This window comes from Sarcophilus harrisii, chromosome 1 (assembly GCF_902635505.1).
Source record: "Sarcophilus harrisii chromosome 1, mSarHar1.11, whole genome shotgun sequence".
In the NCBI taxonomy this organism is placed as follows: domain Eukaryota; kingdom Metazoa; phylum Chordata; class Mammalia; order Dasyuromorphia; family Dasyuridae; genus Sarcophilus; species Sarcophilus harrisii.
Genome location: NC_045426.1, coordinates 339,911,452 through 339,930,671, shown reverse-complemented (window position 1 = coordinate 339,930,671; position 19,220 = coordinate 339,911,452). Strand labels below are relative to the sequence as shown.

General features: G+C 40.9%; 2 protein-coding genes across 4 annotated transcripts in view; both read right to left on the bottom strand.

The window, feature by feature from the left end:
• The window catches only part of PIGQ (phosphatidylinositol glycan anchor biosynthesis class Q), a 65,991-nt gene extending 54,805 nt beyond the window's left edge, over positions 1-11,186 (bottom strand). The window contains exon 1 of one of the 3 annotated variants that reach the window (XR_004230820.1): positions 9,996-11,186. The gene's annotated coding sequence lies outside the window, so the exon portion shown is untranslated. Of the gene's footprint in view, positions 1-6,254; positions 6,404-9,995 lie in introns of those variants that run through there. The other 2 variants (XM_031945714.1, XM_031945715.1) reach the window with 2 other exon arrangements.
• Positions 11,187-12,871: 1,685 nt separating this feature from the next.
• Positions 12,872-15,452, bottom strand: NHLRC4 (NHL repeat containing 4). Its single transcript, XM_023497780.2, has 2 exons — positions 15,301-15,452; positions 12,872-14,601 (listed from the first exon to the last, which is right to left on the bottom strand). The coding sequence occupies exon 2, from the start codon at positions 14,466-14,468 to the stop codon at positions 13,458-13,460; it is 1,011 nt and encodes a 336-aa protein (XP_023353548.1). The 5' UTR covers positions 14,469-14,601; positions 15,301-15,452; the 3' UTR covers positions 12,872-13,457.
• Between the last annotated feature and the right edge of the window lie 3,768 nt (positions 15,453-19,220).

Genomic DNA, 19,220 nt, shown 5'->3' with positions numbered 1-19,220 from the left:
AATAATTCAGAGTCTGATTCTTTTTGTACAGCAAAATAATGTTTTGGTCATGTATACTTATTGTGTATCTAAGTTATATTTTAATATATTTAACATCTACTGGTCATCCTGCCATTTAGGGAGGGGTGGGGGTAAGAGGTGAAAATTGGAACAAGAGGTTTGGCAATTGTTAATGCTGTAAAGTTACCCATGTATATATCCTGTAAATAAAAGGCTATTAAAAAAAAAAAAAAAAAAAAAAGTGTGGGCTATTATTAATGAGCAAGTGAAAATGTTCTTATTTATTGAAAAAAAAAATGAATTCCAAATTCCTTTCCAATGCAATTTAATATAGGTTATAGATGTGCAGTCATGCAAAACACACTTCAATATTAGTCATGTTGTGAAAGAAAACAGGATAAAAACAAACAAAAAAATTTAATATGCTCTGATCCATATTCAAACTCCATCAGTTCTTTCAATAGAAGTGGATAGCATTTTTCATCTTAAGTCCTTTAAAACTGTATATTAAAAAACTAAATCATTCAGAGTTGTTCATCCTATAATGTTGCTGTTGTGGCGCACAGTGTTCTGATTATGGTCACATCATTTTATTAGTTCATGTAAGTCTTCCCAGATTTTTTCTGAAATTATTCTGCTCATCATTTCTTATAGCACAGTAATATTCCACCACAATCATATATCACAACTTGTTGAGCCATTCCCCAAATGATAGGTATTCCCTCAATTTCCAATTCTTTGACATCACAAAAAGAGCTGTTTTTTTGTACATGTTTATATATATATCTTTTTCCTTTTCTTTTCTTTTTAAATCTCTTTGGGATAGAAACTTAATAGTGATATTACTGGGTCAAAGGTATGCAAAGTTTTATAAAGCCTTTGGCCATAGTACTAAATTGCTCTCAAGAAAGGTTGGATCAGTTCACAACTCCATCAACAATGCATTAGTGTACAATTTTCTCAAATTCCTTCCAATGTTTATAATTTTCCTTTTCTGCCATATTAGTCAATCCGATAGCTACAAATGGCATTTCAGAGTCATTTTAATTTGTATTTCTCTAATCAATAGTGATTTAGAGCATTATTTCATATAACTATAGCTAACTTTGATTTTTTCTTTTGAAAATTGCCTTTTCATATCCTTTGACCATTTATTAACAGGGAAATGATTTATAAATTTGACTTATAAAATTATAAGTTATAAATTTGACTTATAAATTTGACTCAGTTTTCTATACACTTGAGAAATAAAGCCTTTTCAGAGAAACTTGCTATAAAAATTTCCTCCCAGTTTTCTGTTTTCCTTGTAATCTTGACTAAAGTGGTTTTGTTTGTGCAAAACCTTTTAATGTAGTTAATATTATCATTTTTACATCCCATAATGTTCTTTATCTCTTATTTGGTCATAAATTTTCCCCTTATCTATTGGTCTGACAGATAGACTATTCCTGCTTTAAGTATAACCCTTTATGTCTAAACCATGTAACTATTTTGACCTTATTTTAATATATGGTTATGAGATGCTGGTCTATACCTAATTTTTGCCAAACTGCTTTCCAGTTTTCCCAGAAATTTTTGTCAAATAGTGAGTTCTTATCCTCCAAGAGATAGGATCTTTGTGTTTATCAAACATTAGATGTCTTAGCCTATACCAGATTGTTTTGATGATTATCATTTTATAATAAATACAGTTTGAGATCTGGTATGGCTAGGCCACATTCCTCCAAATTTTTTTTTTCATTAATTCTCTTGATATTCTTGATCTTTTATTCTGTTCTGGGTTTCACTGGGTTCAAATCAAATCTGTTATAGTTATAAAGAATTCAGCTTGACATTTATAAAACTTTAAGCCTTAATTACTCTAAATATTCATCTTTTTTAATCCTATTTGTTAGAATACATCTCACAATCATGCTAATTGGGTACATTACAAATTCAGGTTATCAAATATCAAATGCTTAATTGAAAAATAAAATTTTTAAAATTTATATTATTCAACCTCAACTGGAGCTTCACTGAAGCAAGGTAGTTCTTTTATTCCTCCCCTAATTTATTCTTCATCTCAATCCCCAGAGAAATTATTCTGTCCCAATTATTGTCCCCGAAGAAATTGTATCCCAAAGAGATTTTTAATCATTTTTAAAACCACACATGATTATTGGGAATAAACTTCCTGGCAGAAATGAAGCCTGTACCAATATCTTCTTTTTTTATTTTTGCTGAGGGAATTGGGTTAAATGACTTGCCTAAAGTCATACAGCTAGGAAGTATTAAGTGTCTTAGGTCACATTTGAACTCAGGTCCTCTTGACTTCAGGGCTGGTGCTATATCCACTACACCACCCTAGCTGCCTCCCTGTACCAATATCTTAAAACTACTCTATATTGCACAATATATTCTAAATAGATGTATAATCATAATATTAAAGATCACACTATTAAAAAAGAATTATAAGAGAAGTATATCATATATACCTTTCACAGATACCTGAAGGAGGTGTATTTTTATATGACATAGGTAATTAATAAAGATAAAAGAGAGAACTATGATTATATCAACTTGAAAAGCTCCTGCATACAACAGATTAACTCACCTAGATGAGAAGGGAAGTTGTTGATTGGGCAGAAAATATCTGTAATACAAGGTATCCAAAAAATTGACATTTAAAGCTGCATTAAGACTTTTGGGACATCTTGTATCAACAATCAAAATATACAACTGTATATGTGTGTGTGTGTGTGTGTATAAATCCATTTTCTGGTAGAAAAGTTGATCAATGAAAATGAATAAACAAGAAGACTTACAAGCTATTAAGCTATGGGAAATAATACTACAAATTACTCTTCATAAGAGAAATCCAAAACAAAACATATATATATAGTTCCATCTCTACCCCACAAATTGGCAAAGATAAAAGATGGGAATAGTTAATATTGTAGGGAGGTTGTGAGAAGACAAGCCCAATAGTGCATTGTTAGGAAAACTATAAATCAACACAATTATTTTGAAAATCAATTTGGAATTATGCAAATGAAGTGACTAAAATATCCATACAATTTTGATCCAGATATTCTAATACTAGGCTTATTCTCCAAGAAGACCTTGGATAAGAAGAAAATCCCCCCACATACACTAAAATAATTATAAGTAGTTCTTTTTGTGAAAGCACAGAATCAGAAACAAAATAGATGTCCACTGATTATAACAGTCTAAACAAGCTGGTACACTAATTTAACAGAATATTAATAGAAAATATAGAGAAGCTTGAGAAGACTTATAAATTAATCAACAAACTGATGCAAAGTAAGCAGAGCCAAGAAAACAATGTACTCCCATTCTTCAACAATGTAAACAGAACCAATCAAAAAAGTCAAAAGTGAGTGTTAGAAAATTACAAAGAATAAACATTACTGGAAATAAGAGATATGAGAAGACATCCCCCCACCCCAGCCCCACCTTATGAAGAGATGGGAGATGCACAAGTGTTATGTTGCATATATTTTCATATTTTTTCATGTACTGGTCAGACTAGTTGTTTTTCTTTTTCTTTTGTCTTAAAAATATAGACATGGTGGAGTTATGAACTGATCCAGCCATTCTGGAGAACAATTTGGAACTCTGCCCAAGGGGTTATAAAACTGTGCATACCCTTTGATCCCACAGTGCCATTACTGGGTCTGTATCTCAAAAGATCATTAAGGACGGAAAAGGACCCACATTTGCAAAAATATTTGTGACAACCCTTTTTGTAGTAGCCAGAAACTGGAAATTGTGGGGATGCCCAAATTGGGGAATGGCTGAATAACACAGTTATATGAATGTAATGGAATATTATTGTTATTATAAATGATGAGCAAACTGATTTCAGAAAAACCTGTTTAGACATGAAGTGACACTAGTAAAGTGAGTAGAACCAGGAGAACATTATACACAGTAATAAAATTATGTAGTGAAACTTGTGGTGGATTTGGTTCTTCTCAGCAATGTGGCGATTCAAAGCAATTCTAATAAATTTGGGATGAAAATGCCCTCCACATCCAGAGAGAGATATGGAGACTGAATGTGGATCAAAGCATTGTATTTTCACCATTTTAAGAGTTTATCTGCTTTTTTTTTCCCGCCTGGTTTTTCTTTTTTGTTCTGATTTTTCTTTCACAACATGCCTAACATAGAAATACAATATCACATTATAATATCAGATTGCTTGCTGATTTGGGGAGTGGGAAAAGAAAGGAAGGAAGGAAAAAATTTTGGAACTCAAAAATCTTACAAAGATGAATGTTGAAAACTATCTTTACAGATAATTGGAAAAATACCATTGAAATTTAAAAAATTATTTATATTGAATGAGTGGCTCTCTATAAGGCACATGGAAGGATACTGGGAGAAATTAAGGTAATGTTAAAAAAAAGGCATCAATAAAAATTTTTTTAAAAATTTAATTCAAATGCCCCCAAATAATATTTATAAAGCCCTTAGTACAGTGCTTAGCACATAGATGTTTGTTTATTTAATATGGCTTTATTCTTAATTTATTAATTACCTATTAAAAGTTATTAAGTATTATTATGTTAAATTCTGAAACCTGCTCAAGAGCAATGGTGTCAAACTCAAATAGCAATCCTTCCAGCAGCACACTGACTTAGAAAACTACATATTTAACATTATCTAGGTATTTTTATTTCTTTTGTCAAATACTTCCCAATTGCATTCAGAGTTGAAGGTCATTATGGCCTGGGAACTGGGTGTTGACTTCTCTATTCTACAATATATCTAATATCATGACTTCATAACATATCTAGGAATCCTCCAGAATGAACATAATCTTCTCAAAAGTGGAGAGGCAGTGTGGAATAGTTTTCTGACCTTTCCAAAAGAAAAGATTCAAGGGATTCACAAAAAATTTTCTCTTTGCACAAAAAAGTAGTAAATAATTGACCAATTATGTTTTTATATATCCTCCCCCTTTAGTATTGAGCCAAACATTGCAAATCTTTGTTCAAATAAAAAAAAAATCCACTATCAAAACTAAGTTTATGTATGATTTTTAACTGAAAGTGAATAAGAGATGGGAAGACCCCCAATTCAAATGTGGCTTGAGATACTAGCTGTGTGACCCTGAACAAGTCATTTCACCCTGTCTGCCTCAGTTTCCTCATCTGTAAAATGAACTGGAGAAAAACAAACCACTGCAGTGTCTTTGTCAAGAAAACCCCAAATGGGGTCACTGAGAATTGGGCACAATTGAACGTGATTACTATATGATAACTTGGAAGTTGTAATTTATTTCTTTAAAAATGTATATTCAACAAAAATTTGTTAAAGTAAATTTAATATTAAGTACTGCCAATCATAATAAGTTTTATAAGTAATTTAAGTTTTTCTAAGGCATTCAAAATTTTTTTGGGGGGCAATCATGATTGCCCAGCGTCACATAGTTAAGCGTTTTTAATTTTTTACCAGAAAATCCTACATAAAATATTTTGTAATTTTTAAAAAATTAGTTTTATAATTTAATTTTTATAATCATGGGTATAATAAAATATTTTGTAACTGCCTGCACATAATTATATACTGTATAATTATGTCGCATGTAATGAATTATATTTTTAAAAATTTTAATAAAAATACATAATACAAATTTTCTTTTGGAGAAGAGAAATTACATTTTAATGTGATTTAATGGATTTATTAATAAAATTTTAATTTATGAATTTATTAATAAATTTTAAATTTATTAATTTATTAATAAATTTTAAATTTATGAATTTATTTAATTCATAATGAATTAAATTAATGAATAAATCTCCATTCAAAATAAATAAATCTTCACTATCTAATTTTCTTTTTAATTGCTGAACATTTCAGGCACTTCGGGAACCCTTGATGTGGTTCCACACTCCGTTTCATAGGTAGAAATCCGAGTCCCAGGAAAGGGAAGAGGAGTCTGGTCCATGACGACAGAGGGACTAAGTGGCGGAGCTAGAACTCCAAGCCCAGCCTCAGAAGCTTCCCGCCCTGCCACCAAGGTCCCAGCGCCGACGGGCGGCAGAGTCGGCCGGCCGGAAGCCTTTCCCGAGCCCTCCGGGTCACGAGGTCCGGCGCCCAAGCCCCCCCAGCTCCGGGGCGCGGGTGCTGCCCCGAGCCGCCCGCAACGCGCCGGCGCGACCCCCGCCCGCCCCCGCTCCCTTCCTCTCCGCCCTCCCCAGCTCGCGCGTCGCCCCCGCCCGCCCCTCACGGCGACATGTACACACCGGCTTCCCGGGGCCGGCCCTCGGGCTGCAGGCGGCGGTTCCTCGGCGCCCCGCGCAGCCCGCCTGGCGTGGCCTGCCCTCGTCCCGCAACGGCCGCGTCTCCTGACAGGGGCCCCATTTCCGCCCGTTGCTGGGCAGTGACTACGCGGTGGGTCCTTCCCCCAGAGACGCTCGGCTCCGCGCGCGGGCCTCGGCTCTAACGTTCCGCGCTCCGCTCTCGGCCGCCTCGGGCCGAATCCGAAGCGCTGGGCGTGCCGCGTGCCTTCAAACTACGGCCCCGGCCCCATCCCCAAGGAGAAGGCCGCAGATGGCTCAGGGAGGCCGATGCAGCTGGAGGAGCCCTAAATGATCACCACCCCCCCATCTCCGAGCCCCCTTAGGGGCTCCCCAGCGTCTGGGTGGGAGCCCCCACAGGGCGCCCGTTTTCACCCTGGCCCCAGTCTAAGACCCAGCCTTGAGTGACCCCCAAAACCTAACGCTGGAAAGACCCCTAAATCCTAGCCGAGGGACCCCCAAAACCTAACGCTGGAAAGACCCCTAAATCCTAGCCGAGGAACCCCCAAACCTAACCCTGGAAAGACCCCTAAATCCTAACCCCCCCAAAACCTAACGCTGGAAAGACCCAAATCCTAGTCAGAGGACCCCAAAACCTAACCTGGAAAGACCCTAAATCCTAACCCCCCAAAACCTACCGGAAAGACCCCTAAATCCTAGTCCAGAGGGACCCCCAAAACATAACCTGGAAAGACCCCAATCCTAACCCCCAAAACCTAACCCTAGAAAGACCCCTAAATCCCACAAGGGGACCCCCAAACCTAACCCTGGAAAGACCCCTAAATCCTAGTCCAGAGGACCCCAAAACCTAACCCTGAAAGACCCTAAATCCTGTCCAGAGGGACCCCCAAAACCTAACCCTGGAAAGACTAAATCTAACCCCCAAAACCTAACGCTGGAAAGACCCCTAAATCCTAGTCCAGAGGGACCCCCAAAACCTAACCCTGGAAAGACCCCTAAATCCTAACCCCCAAAACATAACCCTAGAAAGACCCCTAAATCCTAGCCGAGGGACCCCCAAAACCTAACCCTGGAAAGACCCCTAAATCCTAGTCCAGAGGGACCCCCAAAACCTAACCCTGGAAAGACCCCTAAATCCTACCCCCAAAACCTAACGCTGGAAAGACCCCTAAATCCTAGTCCAGAGGGACCCCCAAACCTAACCCTGGAAAGACCCCTAAATCCTAACCCCCAAAACATAACCCTAGAAAGACCCCTAAATCCTAGCCGAGGGACCCCAAAACCTAACCCTGGAAAGACCCCTAAATCCTAACCCCCCAAAACCTAACGCTGGAAAGACCCCTAAATCCTAGTCCAGAGGGACCCCCAAAACATAACCCTGGAAAGACCCCTAAATCCTAACCCCCCAAAACCTAACCCTAGAAAGACCCCTAAATCCTAGCCGAGGGACCCCCAAAACCTAACCCTGGAAAGACCCCTAAATCCTAGTCCAGAGGGACCCCCAAAACCTAACCCTGGAAAGACCCCTAAATCCTAGTCCAGAGGGACCCCCAAAACCTAACCCTGGAAAGACCCCTAAATCCTAACCCCCCAAACCTAACGCTGGAAAGACCCTAAATCCTAGTCAGAGGGACCCCAAAACCTAACCCTGAAGACCCCTAATCCTAACTCTCAAAACATAACCCTAGAAAGACCCTAAATCTGCGAGGACCCCAAAACCTAACGCTGGAAAGACCCCTAAATCCTAGCCGAGGAACCCCCAAACCTAACCCTGGAAAGACCCCTAAATCCTAACCCCCCCAAAACCTAACGCTGGAAAGACCCCTAAATCCTAGTCCAGAGGGACCCCCAAAACCTAACCCTGGAAAGACCCCTAAATCCTAACCCCCCCAAAACCTAACGCTGGAAAGACCCCTAAATCCTAGTCCAGAGGGACCCCCAAAACATAACCCTGGAAAGACCCCTAAATCCTAACCCCCCAAAACCTAACCCTAGAAAGACCCCTAAATCCTAGCCGAGGGACCCCCAAAACCTAACCCTGGAAAGACCCCTAAATCCTAGTCCAGAGGGACCCCCAAAACCTAACCCTGGAAAGACCCCTAAATCCTAACCCCCCCAAAACCTAACGCTGGAAAGACCCCTAAATCCTATCCCAGAGGGACCCCAAACTCAATCCCAGATTCTCCCCTAAAGCTCCAAATTTGCCTCGAATCACAGGAGCCTCACCGTACCTCAGGACCCCCTTGTGAACCAGCTGACAAATAATGACCCCTGGTCACAAGGAAGATCAGGAGGGAATGCGCAGATAATGATGCTCCATCATTCTTTTCTGCTAGAAGAAAGAGTTCCTTTTCCACAGACTAAGGCCAGACTTAGCCTGATGATCTGTGGCTGGTCATTAATCTGTGAATGAAGTTCAGGGTCATCCTGAGCTTTGAATAAGGGGTCTGTGGCCAGGGTCACAGCTGTGGATAAAATTTAGGGTCAGCTTAGAGTTAGGGATAGATTCAGACATCAGTTTAGGGCTAGGGCTAGGTTTAAAGGTCCAACATAATTTCTGTCCGTCTTCAGAGGAGCCGGAAACCCTTACTAAAGTCAGGCTTCTAAAATATTCACCATTACTCAAACTCATCCTTTGTATTTTTTGATTAGCCTAAAAACAACCATTTCTATAGGGGAAGTATATATTTTTGGGATGCTGGGTAACTCATAATGTCCAGGCTCTAGTTTATAGCTTACTTTAAGTCATCTGCTCCATGTTCTCTTATATTACTTCAGAACAGAAGGCATGGGGAGACTTTCCTAGGGTGGAGGTGGGCGGGAAAGGGGACCCTCCCTAAACCCTCCCCGTGTTCTGACCCTGCTGATAATCACCCCACCCAACATCAGTACTTAATGCTATCCTAAGATTGTCAGGAGGGAGGCCCAACCGAACAGCTGCTCTCAGTCTCCGTTAAGATCCAAAGAAGTGGCCACTGAACAACAGAACACTTTTTATGCCTCCCCTTTAAAGAACATTTAGTACTCCCAAAGGGGTTTGTGACTCATCTCTATTGAACATTTCAGATCCAAATCCTCCCTGCTCAAAACTCTCTGATGTGCTCCATGTCCTGACCTTGACAGACAGGAATAGAGTGTACCCTGCGCTGTGCAGACATGGGAAGGGTACGTAATACAAATTCAACATACTTATGTTTGAATCCCAATTCTACCACTCAAGTTTCCTCTATAAAATGGGCATCCTGATATTTATACCATCTGTCTCATTAGAAAATGCTATGAAAATTTTTAAAGTACTACGGAAATGTGAGTTAATTTTAATTTGGTTAGTATCAATCATAATCTGGGCCTCCTAAACCTTCTAAACAGTGACCAGGTGCTTTAAGTGTAGACCTGGCCCGATGGAGAACTGTATGGCCACCCATTCTGGTCTGGAAGCAGAGATGGAATGAAAAGATCAAAGGATCATGAATTTATTAAAGCTGAAAGGAACCAAGTCTAGTCTCCACATTTTGCCAATGAGGAAAGTGAGGCTCACAGAGGTGTGCCCAGATTCACCCTGCTAATAAAAGTCTCAAATGGGGTCCTACAGAGATTAGTGCTCTCCATGATTCCTCCACCCCCAAAGAACAAGAGTTTTAAATCCATAAGGATTCCTAGTGCTATTGCTCTTAGCCGCTGTTCCTGGTCCAGCCTACCACCCAAAGCAAAAATATACAAACACACCTTATGTAGGCTGGATCCGGGGAATCTTTAGCCAAGGGAAGTCTTGTTGGGACCAGAGCAGCAGCAGCATTAGAAGCTTAGACAAATTGAATGAGCTGAAAACCAGGTCCTTCCTGTCTTCCCTTGGGCCCCACCTACCCTCAGGCCAGCTGAGGGCTGATAAGAAAGCTGGAGAATTTTCCTGGGGAGGTAGACCCAGGCAAGGGGTTAGTTGATACAAGAGACTCAGCTCTAGTATGGCAGAGTGAGGGAAACTGGAAAACTTCAGTATGCAGAATGAAAATTTCAAGGAACTTTGGGTCATGGATCCGGGGAATCTTTAGCCAAGGGAAGTCTTGTTGGGACCAGAGCAGCAGCAGCATTAGAAGCTTAGACAAATTGAATGAGCTGAAAACCAGGTCCTTCCTGTCTTCCCTTGGGCCCCACCTACCCTCAGGCCAGCTGAGGGCTGATAAGAAAGCTGGAGAATTTTCCTGGGGAGGTAGACCCAGGCAAGGGGTTAGTTGATACAAGAGACTCAGCTCTAGTATGGCAGAGTGAGGGAAACTGGAAAACTTCAGTATGCAGAATGAAAATTTCAAGGAACTTTGGGTCATCGAGTCTAAATTCTCTTGTTTACATAGAAGAAAACTAGGGCCCATAGAAAGGAAGTGATTTGTATAAAGTTACATGCTAAATTATGGCAGAGCCTCTAATTTGGTTAGTAACTTTCTTGACCCTTCTGGAGGGAGACCTGCTTTAGAACCAAACTATCCAAGATCAGATTGGTAACATGTTCAAGAAGTTATGGAAAATCTAAGGCAAACCACTAATCTCTCTCTCCCACAAGTCAGCAGCAAAGGATGGATGGATGAGCTGAAAAGGAGCCAATATTGCAACCAAATGTGTTCCCCTTTTCTGACCATAATGATCGCTTCCCAAGACTTTCTACTCTACTACTATACAACCTTCCAGGACCCACTGCCGTACAATACCTGCTCTCCTCCCCACCTTCCTTTGCTATTCATCTCCTGCAGACAATCTTACCAGGAGAGTCCAGCTCAGTTTCTGTCCGGAAGTTGTCCCTGACTACTCCAACTCATGGTAGTCTTTCCTTAATTGTTAATTTGGCCTTTATGAACTGCCTGGTGTTCTTAATGTTTATGTTTCTCATTTTCTTCCATCAGAAAGCAGGAGACAGTGTTGTGCCACAATTCCCTTTTGATGTCTTGACCTAGTTTCCCCATTGTCCTATCTGCCTTAGGTAATAAACTTTCCCTCTTAATGTTTGATTTAGTTACTCTGCCTCAGGTGATAACTATTCCCTCTTAATGTTCGATAGGATAAAAGTCTTATATCTTAGACTTTAGGCTATACTTATTCCCTCTTAATGTTTGATGGGATATAGGTCTTTATCCATTTTAGACATCATTAGAATATCAGGAGCCCCTCTAGTACCTCCCATTATGTCATCCTAGGTGCCTCCCCCCCCCCATTAGGTTACCCCCATCCAGGTATCTCCCGCATTATATCATTTTTTTTGTTATCCTATAAAAAAGCTTGCTCTCTAATACTTAGTGCTGGATTTTTTGAGATGATAGTCTCATCCAGCCCTGGGACCAACCATGAATCCATTTGGTCCCAGTATTTCTCTCCATTTAATAAACTATTAAATTGGTCTCTAATCTCTGTCTTGCTCAGTTTCTCCGGCATTACAACAGAAGGAAATAAGAGGAGAGGAGATTTGGTACAGAAGAGCTATGTTCACTTTTTTCTGTTTTTTTTTTCCCTCTCCCATTTGTTTTCCCTTTTGTTCTGATTTTTCTCTCCCAACATGATTCATAAAGAAATGTGTATTTTAAAAAGTTAGTACACATGTATAACTAGAAAAAAAATTTAAAAGTCTTAAAAAAAAATGTACTTATGGGTCATCCCACTGTTGCTGCCTTCCTTTGGTTCTCTTAGCCTTGTGGTATCTTTCCTTTCAACCTTCCCTTCTCTCTCCCCCTCCCCTTGCTGTGTTGTATCTCTCCTAACTCCACTGTGCTTCCCAACCCCACTTCTCCCACTAATAGTTAATTCTTTTATAGTGCTAAGCCCTTTTCAGAATTTAGACTGACAGTTAAGGGTATGCCCCAACCTGGTGGGGTGCTTTCTTTCTATTGGGCAAATTGTGAGTTTCCACTGAGAAACTTGTCTTTCATATACTCTCCCAACTCTATTTCATATTTACCACTTCCGATGCCTTATGTATCCCTTCATTTTGTCTGTAATCTATCTCCTAAATAAATCTACCTTTTGCCAAAGAGAATGGCCACTGTGAATTCTTCACATAACCAAAACCCAACTTTTGGTGCCTGCCATTATCTTGTGTTTTCTGTCACATCATTTTGGTGCTTAATCCCACATCAAAAAAGTCTATAGACTTCATCAGATTGTCAAAGAGGCCCCTGACAGAAGAGAGGTTAAGAAACTCTGAACTCTAGGGGGTAACTTAATTTCCTCAAAATACTTCACCTCAGAAATAGGGGGGGGGGGGAAATTCAACTTTTTATGGCATAAATTGAGTCTTATAGATAGCTTTCTCCTCTTTAAAATGAAATTTGATTAGATTTATGAAGTCCCATCCAATTCTAAATCAAATGAGTGTATGTTTCAAAATAGGGCTAAAGATCTATTATCAATAAGGATCTTCTATATCTAACAGATAAATGATAAGTAAATTGAGTTGATTCTTCATGATCCCATTGGGGTTTTCTTGGTAGATATACCAGAATCCTTTTACTTCATCAGCTCATTTTACAGATGAGAAACAGGTTAACAAGATTAACTGGCTTGCCCAGAGTCACTCAGCTAAGTGAGTATTTGAAATCAGATTTGAACTCAGGAAGATGAGTCCTGCCTCCAGGCCCAGCATTTTAATGCACTGTGCCACTTAGCTGTCCTATTATAAGTAAATACTATCAAAAGGAACATGGATATCCATGTTAGTTGTTGACTTTTCTTCAGAGGCTATGAAGTCCTTTTCTCTGCTCCTTTCTTCCATTGCCCCAGTTTCCTATTCTCTCTTACCCCCCAATACCATAACTTTTTATGTAGCACAGTACAGGATTGGGGAAAGACTTGATTGGTTGATGCAGAGTTAACCTTCAGTCCCAGAATCTTTATCTGGAGCTATTCAGGCCCCTACTCCTGGGGGCCTGGGAGTCAGGACCAAGAATCCCAGAAACATGAAGCAGGTCAGTAAACAGCTGTTGGATGTTCCACAATGTGTCCCTCTTACTCCATTTGGAAAGAACCTTTTGCAGAGAGGAGTGTCTTCTCATGGTTCACACAGGGAAAATGAGGTACAGTCCCAGACCATACTAGCAGGACAAAAACATAGGAGTCCTAACCTTTGCTTCATGACGTCCTGATACTCACCTTAGTGTCTGGGACACAGAATCTCCCCCTCCTCCAGTGCCCCCCGGACTATCTTAAGGGCTACCTTTGATATTTAAAGATTTTGACACAATTATCTCCATTGTCGGCTACCAACAGTCGGCCATGGGAGGCACAGGCCACTCCTGTGGGCCTTTGTAGACCTTTAGATACCAGTCTGACTGGGGCTCCAGTCGGTGGGAATAGGGTTACTTCTTTGTGCTGTTCATCAGCAACAATTATGTTGTCTTGGGCATCAGTGCAGACACCAGCAGGATTGCCAAACGGGTGCTGAAAGCGGCTGCCCAGCGAGCCCAGTGGCTGGTGAGCATGGCCAAAGAGGCGGACATCTCCACACTCTTCACTGACCACAAAGCCCCCGTCTGGGCTATTACTCACATAACGGGGGCCACACAGGCCCGAGACAGTGGTCAGACCAAGGGCCTTGAATGATGAGCTCAGTGAAAAGCTATGGACTAAGCCTGAGGCATAGTCTGCTACCAGGAAGCGACCCAGAGCATCCACTCCCAGCCCTCTGGGGGATGCAAAGGTCAAGATTTTCACCCATTCGCCTTTGGAGGCCTTAGAAAAGTGGTGGAACGCAAAAACTGCTCTATGGACCAAGCTGCTGACCAACACTAGCCCTGAGCCCGTCACAGTCACATCCTCTGACACAAAGGCTCCTGGACCCGGCAGGCTGCAGGGCAGAGAGTGGAGAGAGTGGCCAGAGAGGTCAAGGATTTGGATGCAAGGCGATTCATCAAAGGTCAGGTAGAGTGTCCCATCCAGGGAACAGTGCAAGCCTCTGACTCCTCCCGGAGTGGGGATCCGCCTTAGGAGCCGGTCCTGCTGGAATTGCAGGAGCTGGCCCACATGGTCCAGCTCCACACACAGGCCGCGGCTTTGTCGGGCCAGGTGGTGAAGGTGAGAGCCAGTGAGCAGGCCCAGGCCCCCAGGGTGTTCCAGGATGGGGCTGGCCACCTGCAAGGTGTGATCAGAGATGGCTTGGAGGGCATGCATGGCCCTGAGGAACTCTTCCTTTGGTTGCCTACCTGTGTCCGAGGCATGTGCCATTTCTGCTCCTCTGAGCCAAAGGGAGTCCGAAGGAAGAATTCCCTAACAATCAGACGCTGGCATTGAGTTCCCCATCTCTGGAAGTATTCAGAGGCTATTTGACCTCTTGTCAAACATGCTGTAGAGGGGATTCCTGCATGGGGTGGGAAGTTACACTAGATTAACCTCTAAATTTAATCTAAGTTAAACCTTTTCAGCTTTGAGACTCTATGATGGTATAAAAGAAACTAAAGTGATTTTTTTTTTTTTTTTTTTAGTCCCTGTATTGCAAAAGCCCCTCAAGCCTTGCTTACTCAATGAAGTCTTCCCAAGAACCTCTCTCCCTCCTTCACCCCCAGAACTGCTGTTTACCACTCAATCTCCTTCCCCTCAGTGGAATCAATTTAATTTGGAAGCTCTCAAGAAAATTGCCAATATTTCATTGCCCCACCCCATGCTGTAACCTCCTATGAGGCACTCTGAGGCAGGAGAAGGCTTTCATTCTCTGTGCCTTTTGTCCTAAAACTCCCTCTACCTTAGTATCCATCCCAGAGGAAAGGATAGATTTTAAAGCACTATTAATTGAGTCTTAAGAAACTGTAAAGAGATCACAAAGGAAGCCCCCCAGATCCAAGACTAATACTCCAGGGAAGTATTTAGTCATCATCACTCTGGCGATATCTTCTGCACAGTTTTGGGACCCAAATACCCTGGGAGTTCTCCCCCTCCCCCCCTTTATCCTGAAATTCATTTGCCAATGGTCAGACTAAGCTCTCTGGCTCCGAAGAGGCTCCCAGTCAGCCCTAGGTTGGGGGGGCATAGAGGGTGGGTGGGAGAGGTCAGTTCCTCCTACCTCTTCAGGGCCACTGGGGAACCTCAGTCTCTATTTCGGCTCAACACACTTCACAGAGGAGAAGGAGAGGAAAGAGAGGCTTCTGTTGTTAGAGACCAGACTTCTGTTGACACAGCTTGGAGGAGCCCTGCCCCTGGGCTGTATCCATTCTGGGCCTGGGAAGGCAGAGAGAGAAAAGAGTCAAACCTTTGGATGGGTTCCCAGCTCACATCCCTGCAGGGCCCCCAGGGCCATAGGAAAACCTTGAATAAGTGTCTCCAAAGAAAAACACGTGGGCTGGGCAATTAGAGGAGTTTACTGGAAAAGAGAAGTAGAGGTTTGGGGAAGGCAAATTCTGAATTTTAATGGAGAGTAAGTAAATCCCGGTAAGGCTGGGTAGGGAGGAAGTTTTGGGTGAAATATGGCTACACAGCAGCATTTAAGCTGAGCAAAGATGGCACATCAGGTCAACAAGGCCTTTATTAAGGGACTTTTATGAGCCAGGCCCCATGCTAAGGACTGGGGAGACAAAGGGAAAAAAATCCTTATCCTCAAGGAGTTCATAGTCTAATAGGAGAAAGAACACACAAACAACTATGTAAAAACAAGCTATATAAGGAATAAATTGGAGATAATCAATAGAAAGCATTAGCATTAAAGGAGATTGGAAAAGGCTTCTTATAGAAGGTAGCATTTCATGTGGCATTTGTAGGAAGTTCAACAAGATGGAGTTGAGGAGAAAGAATTGTAGGCATGGAAAACAGTAAGTGCAAATGTCTAGAGCCATTATTTAAAGGAATTTGGAGCCGTATTGAAAATGTCTAAGAGAAGATGTGTCTTGTGGAAGAGAAGCACTAGATCACAAAGGATTTGACAGGTAGGGAGAGGACACGTTATTAATGACTTTAAAAGCCAAAGAGAGGACCTTTTATTTTATCCTGGAGGTAACAGGGAGCCACCCAAGGTTATTGACTATTGATTAAAGCCGGTCTGGGCTTTAAGATCAGCTTGACAGTTGAGTGGGGACAGGCTAGAGTGAGGAGAAATTTGAGGAAAATGTAATGCCGGAGAAACAGCAAGACTGAGATTAGAGACCAATTTAATAGTTTATTAAATGGAGAGAAATACTGGGAGGAGCAAATGGATCCATGGTTGGTCCCAAGGCTGAACGAGACTATCATCTTAAAAAATCCAGCACTAAGTATTAGAGGACAAGCTTTTTTATAGGACAAGAACAATGACATAATGGGGGAGGTATCTGAATGGGGATAACCTAATGGGGGGAGGCACCTAGGATAACATAATGGGAGGTACTGGAGAGGCTCCTGATATTTTAATGATGTCTAAAATGGATAAAGACCTTTATCCCATTAAACATTAAAAGGGAATGATTATAGCCTAAAGTCTAAGATATAAGAACTTTATCCTATCAAACATTAAGAGGGAATGATTATAACTTGAGGCAGAGTAGCTAAATCAAACATTAAGAGGGAAAGGTTATAACCTGAGGCAGATAGGACAATGGGGAAACTAGGTCAGGACATCAAAAGGGAACTGTGGCACAACATTCCACACTCTCTCTTTTCTAACTATTCAAATCTTTGAATTACTTTCCTCTAGAAGGTCTTAGCACCATAATTTTGAACAACCCTATGTGAAGTAAATAGATGAAATAAAAACCAAAATAAAGTTAGAACAATGCAAGGACTTATGGCAAGATCAAGTCTCTCCCTGATAACCCCAGAGTTAATCAGCAATACACAAAGTTCCTTATTTCAATCATGTCAGGTTTGCTGCAGTTGGGGAGCATATGGACAATTCACTGTGAGTTAGGTCTGTGATCATTTGTGCATGACTCGGCCTTTGCTTACAGAGCAGCAGGGCTCAAGACAGTCATGCTGCCTGTTCAGAGGGGCAACCCACCGAAGGGGAGAAGGGTGAGGCTTGGAGTAGCTCTACCTGTCCCCGCTCAGAGGAACAGACAGAGTTGTAGAAAGGATCAGATTTCTGAGCAGATTATGCATAGGTAGACCAAGGCAGGCAAACCCCAGACTTTTAGAGGCCTGATATCAAATTATAAGGTCCTTTTAAGTACGCTGAAATACTAATTAAGTAGTTGGGGTAACAGGAATGGAGAAACAAATCACAGAGACTGACAGTTCCAAGATAGGTATCCAATTTCTGCTTGTTTCTAAAAAACAATCCCCAAAACTGAGTCTGCCAGGGCAATTCCAACAGAATAGGGGATTTCAAAGTTAAAGCACAACTAGCAAATCATAGTCCAGTAAATTTAAGCAAGGAGTAAAAAATGAAAAGGACTGTTTAAAGGATTTCCAATTAAATCTGAACTAGTAAGATAGGGGGTAGGGCAGAAGTACCTAATAAAATACACCAGTTTTCTCAATTTCCTATTTCTTCTCCTCCCTTTTTTTTTTTTCTTGGAAAGGGATTATCAAATAACCATCCCACATATAAATCATATACATATGCATATACATAACAGACTAAAAGTTCCTCAAACATAACAGCAATAGTTATACAAGTTTAACAATTTCCATCCCAAGTCTTAAACACAGTAATACAGTTAAAATTCTAACAAGTCAACCACTTTCCCACTCCCCCTTATCAGTCCAAATTACATCAGGAGAAGAGGCGATGGTTCTCAAAAGCTGCTTCCTGCTGAAAATGGGTGAAGATGCTCAGTCCTGCGAGGGGGGGATGGGTATGGTGTGGCTTGCTGACAATCAAAGCTTGATCTAGGTCCCAGAAGCAAGTCAATATATCTGAATTTAGAAACAAAAATCTAACAAAAGAAAAGTTAGAACAGCCTGAGACAGAAAGACTTGTCCACAAGGACTGCTACAAGATGTTGCCTCTCATTAGTTATAAACCTTAAAAAAAAAACTTGAATATCCAGACACAATATCTAGTAACCAATAGATGACCAGACATGTCCAGCAGAGCTGGATTTAAAGCATAATTTACAATGTTATAATATAGGTAACAAATTCTGAACCAAATACAGTTTAAATTCCCAATAATATAAAACTGCTTTTCCTATCTCACTTCAAATAATGAAACAGCATAGTTTCTTTCTCTCCCTCTGGCCCCATGTGGCCATTATTCCCAATGGACTCCTCCTAAGCTCCAACTTGGCCAGAGTTGAAGCTTTCAGAAAAATTAGATCCTTTTTGCTACATACTTTACCTAATTAGAGGCATATCACCCCTTTCAAGCAAGTTAACAGAACTTCTTTAACAAGCTATTGTTCTTTTAAGATCTTATACTTGAACATAATTAAGTTTGTGCTGCATAGGCAACAGTAAAATTTATTTTCCAAATTTTGAATCATCTTAAAATTACTAATCAAATGTTTTTTCCCAGCTGGAGTTCAGTATTGAAATAACCAATTCCCAAATTTGATCATTGTTCTTAAATTTAACAGAGCTCTTAAAATTAACAAAAGAGATTAAACAAATGACATAGAACACAGAATACACCTAGACTGCACAATTACAACATTCAGTAAGACATTGACATCTTAAATTTAACGGAGCTCTTAAAATTAACAAAACAAATCACACAGAACACAGAACACACATAGAGTGTACAATTACAACATTTGAAACCAGAGCCAAATGGTATCTTAAAAAGACACCCAGGTAGTGACAACTGCGTCCAGTTTGACACTAATCAAGAACCAAAGCCAAATGTCTTTAAAAGACACCCAGATTTATACTCTGGAATGCCAACTGGCACACAGAACCAGATGTGTCTTAGGAGACACTCAGGTAGTGCCAACTGCATGCAGTTCGACACTACTTCTCAGAATTTTAACATCTGTTGGTGTCCTGTTATTCTGATAATCCAGGTGTGAGCACAAGCAAATATCAGACCAGGTGTCTAGGAGATACAAAACCAGAGGGTGTTTTCCACCGTCC

What these genes read in the sequence shown, in the direction of transcription:
- NHLRC4 (XM_023497780.2), bottom strand. Translation starts at nt 14,468, where the DNA reads ATGGCACATGCCTCGGACACAGGTAGGCAACCAAAGGAAGAGTTCCTC.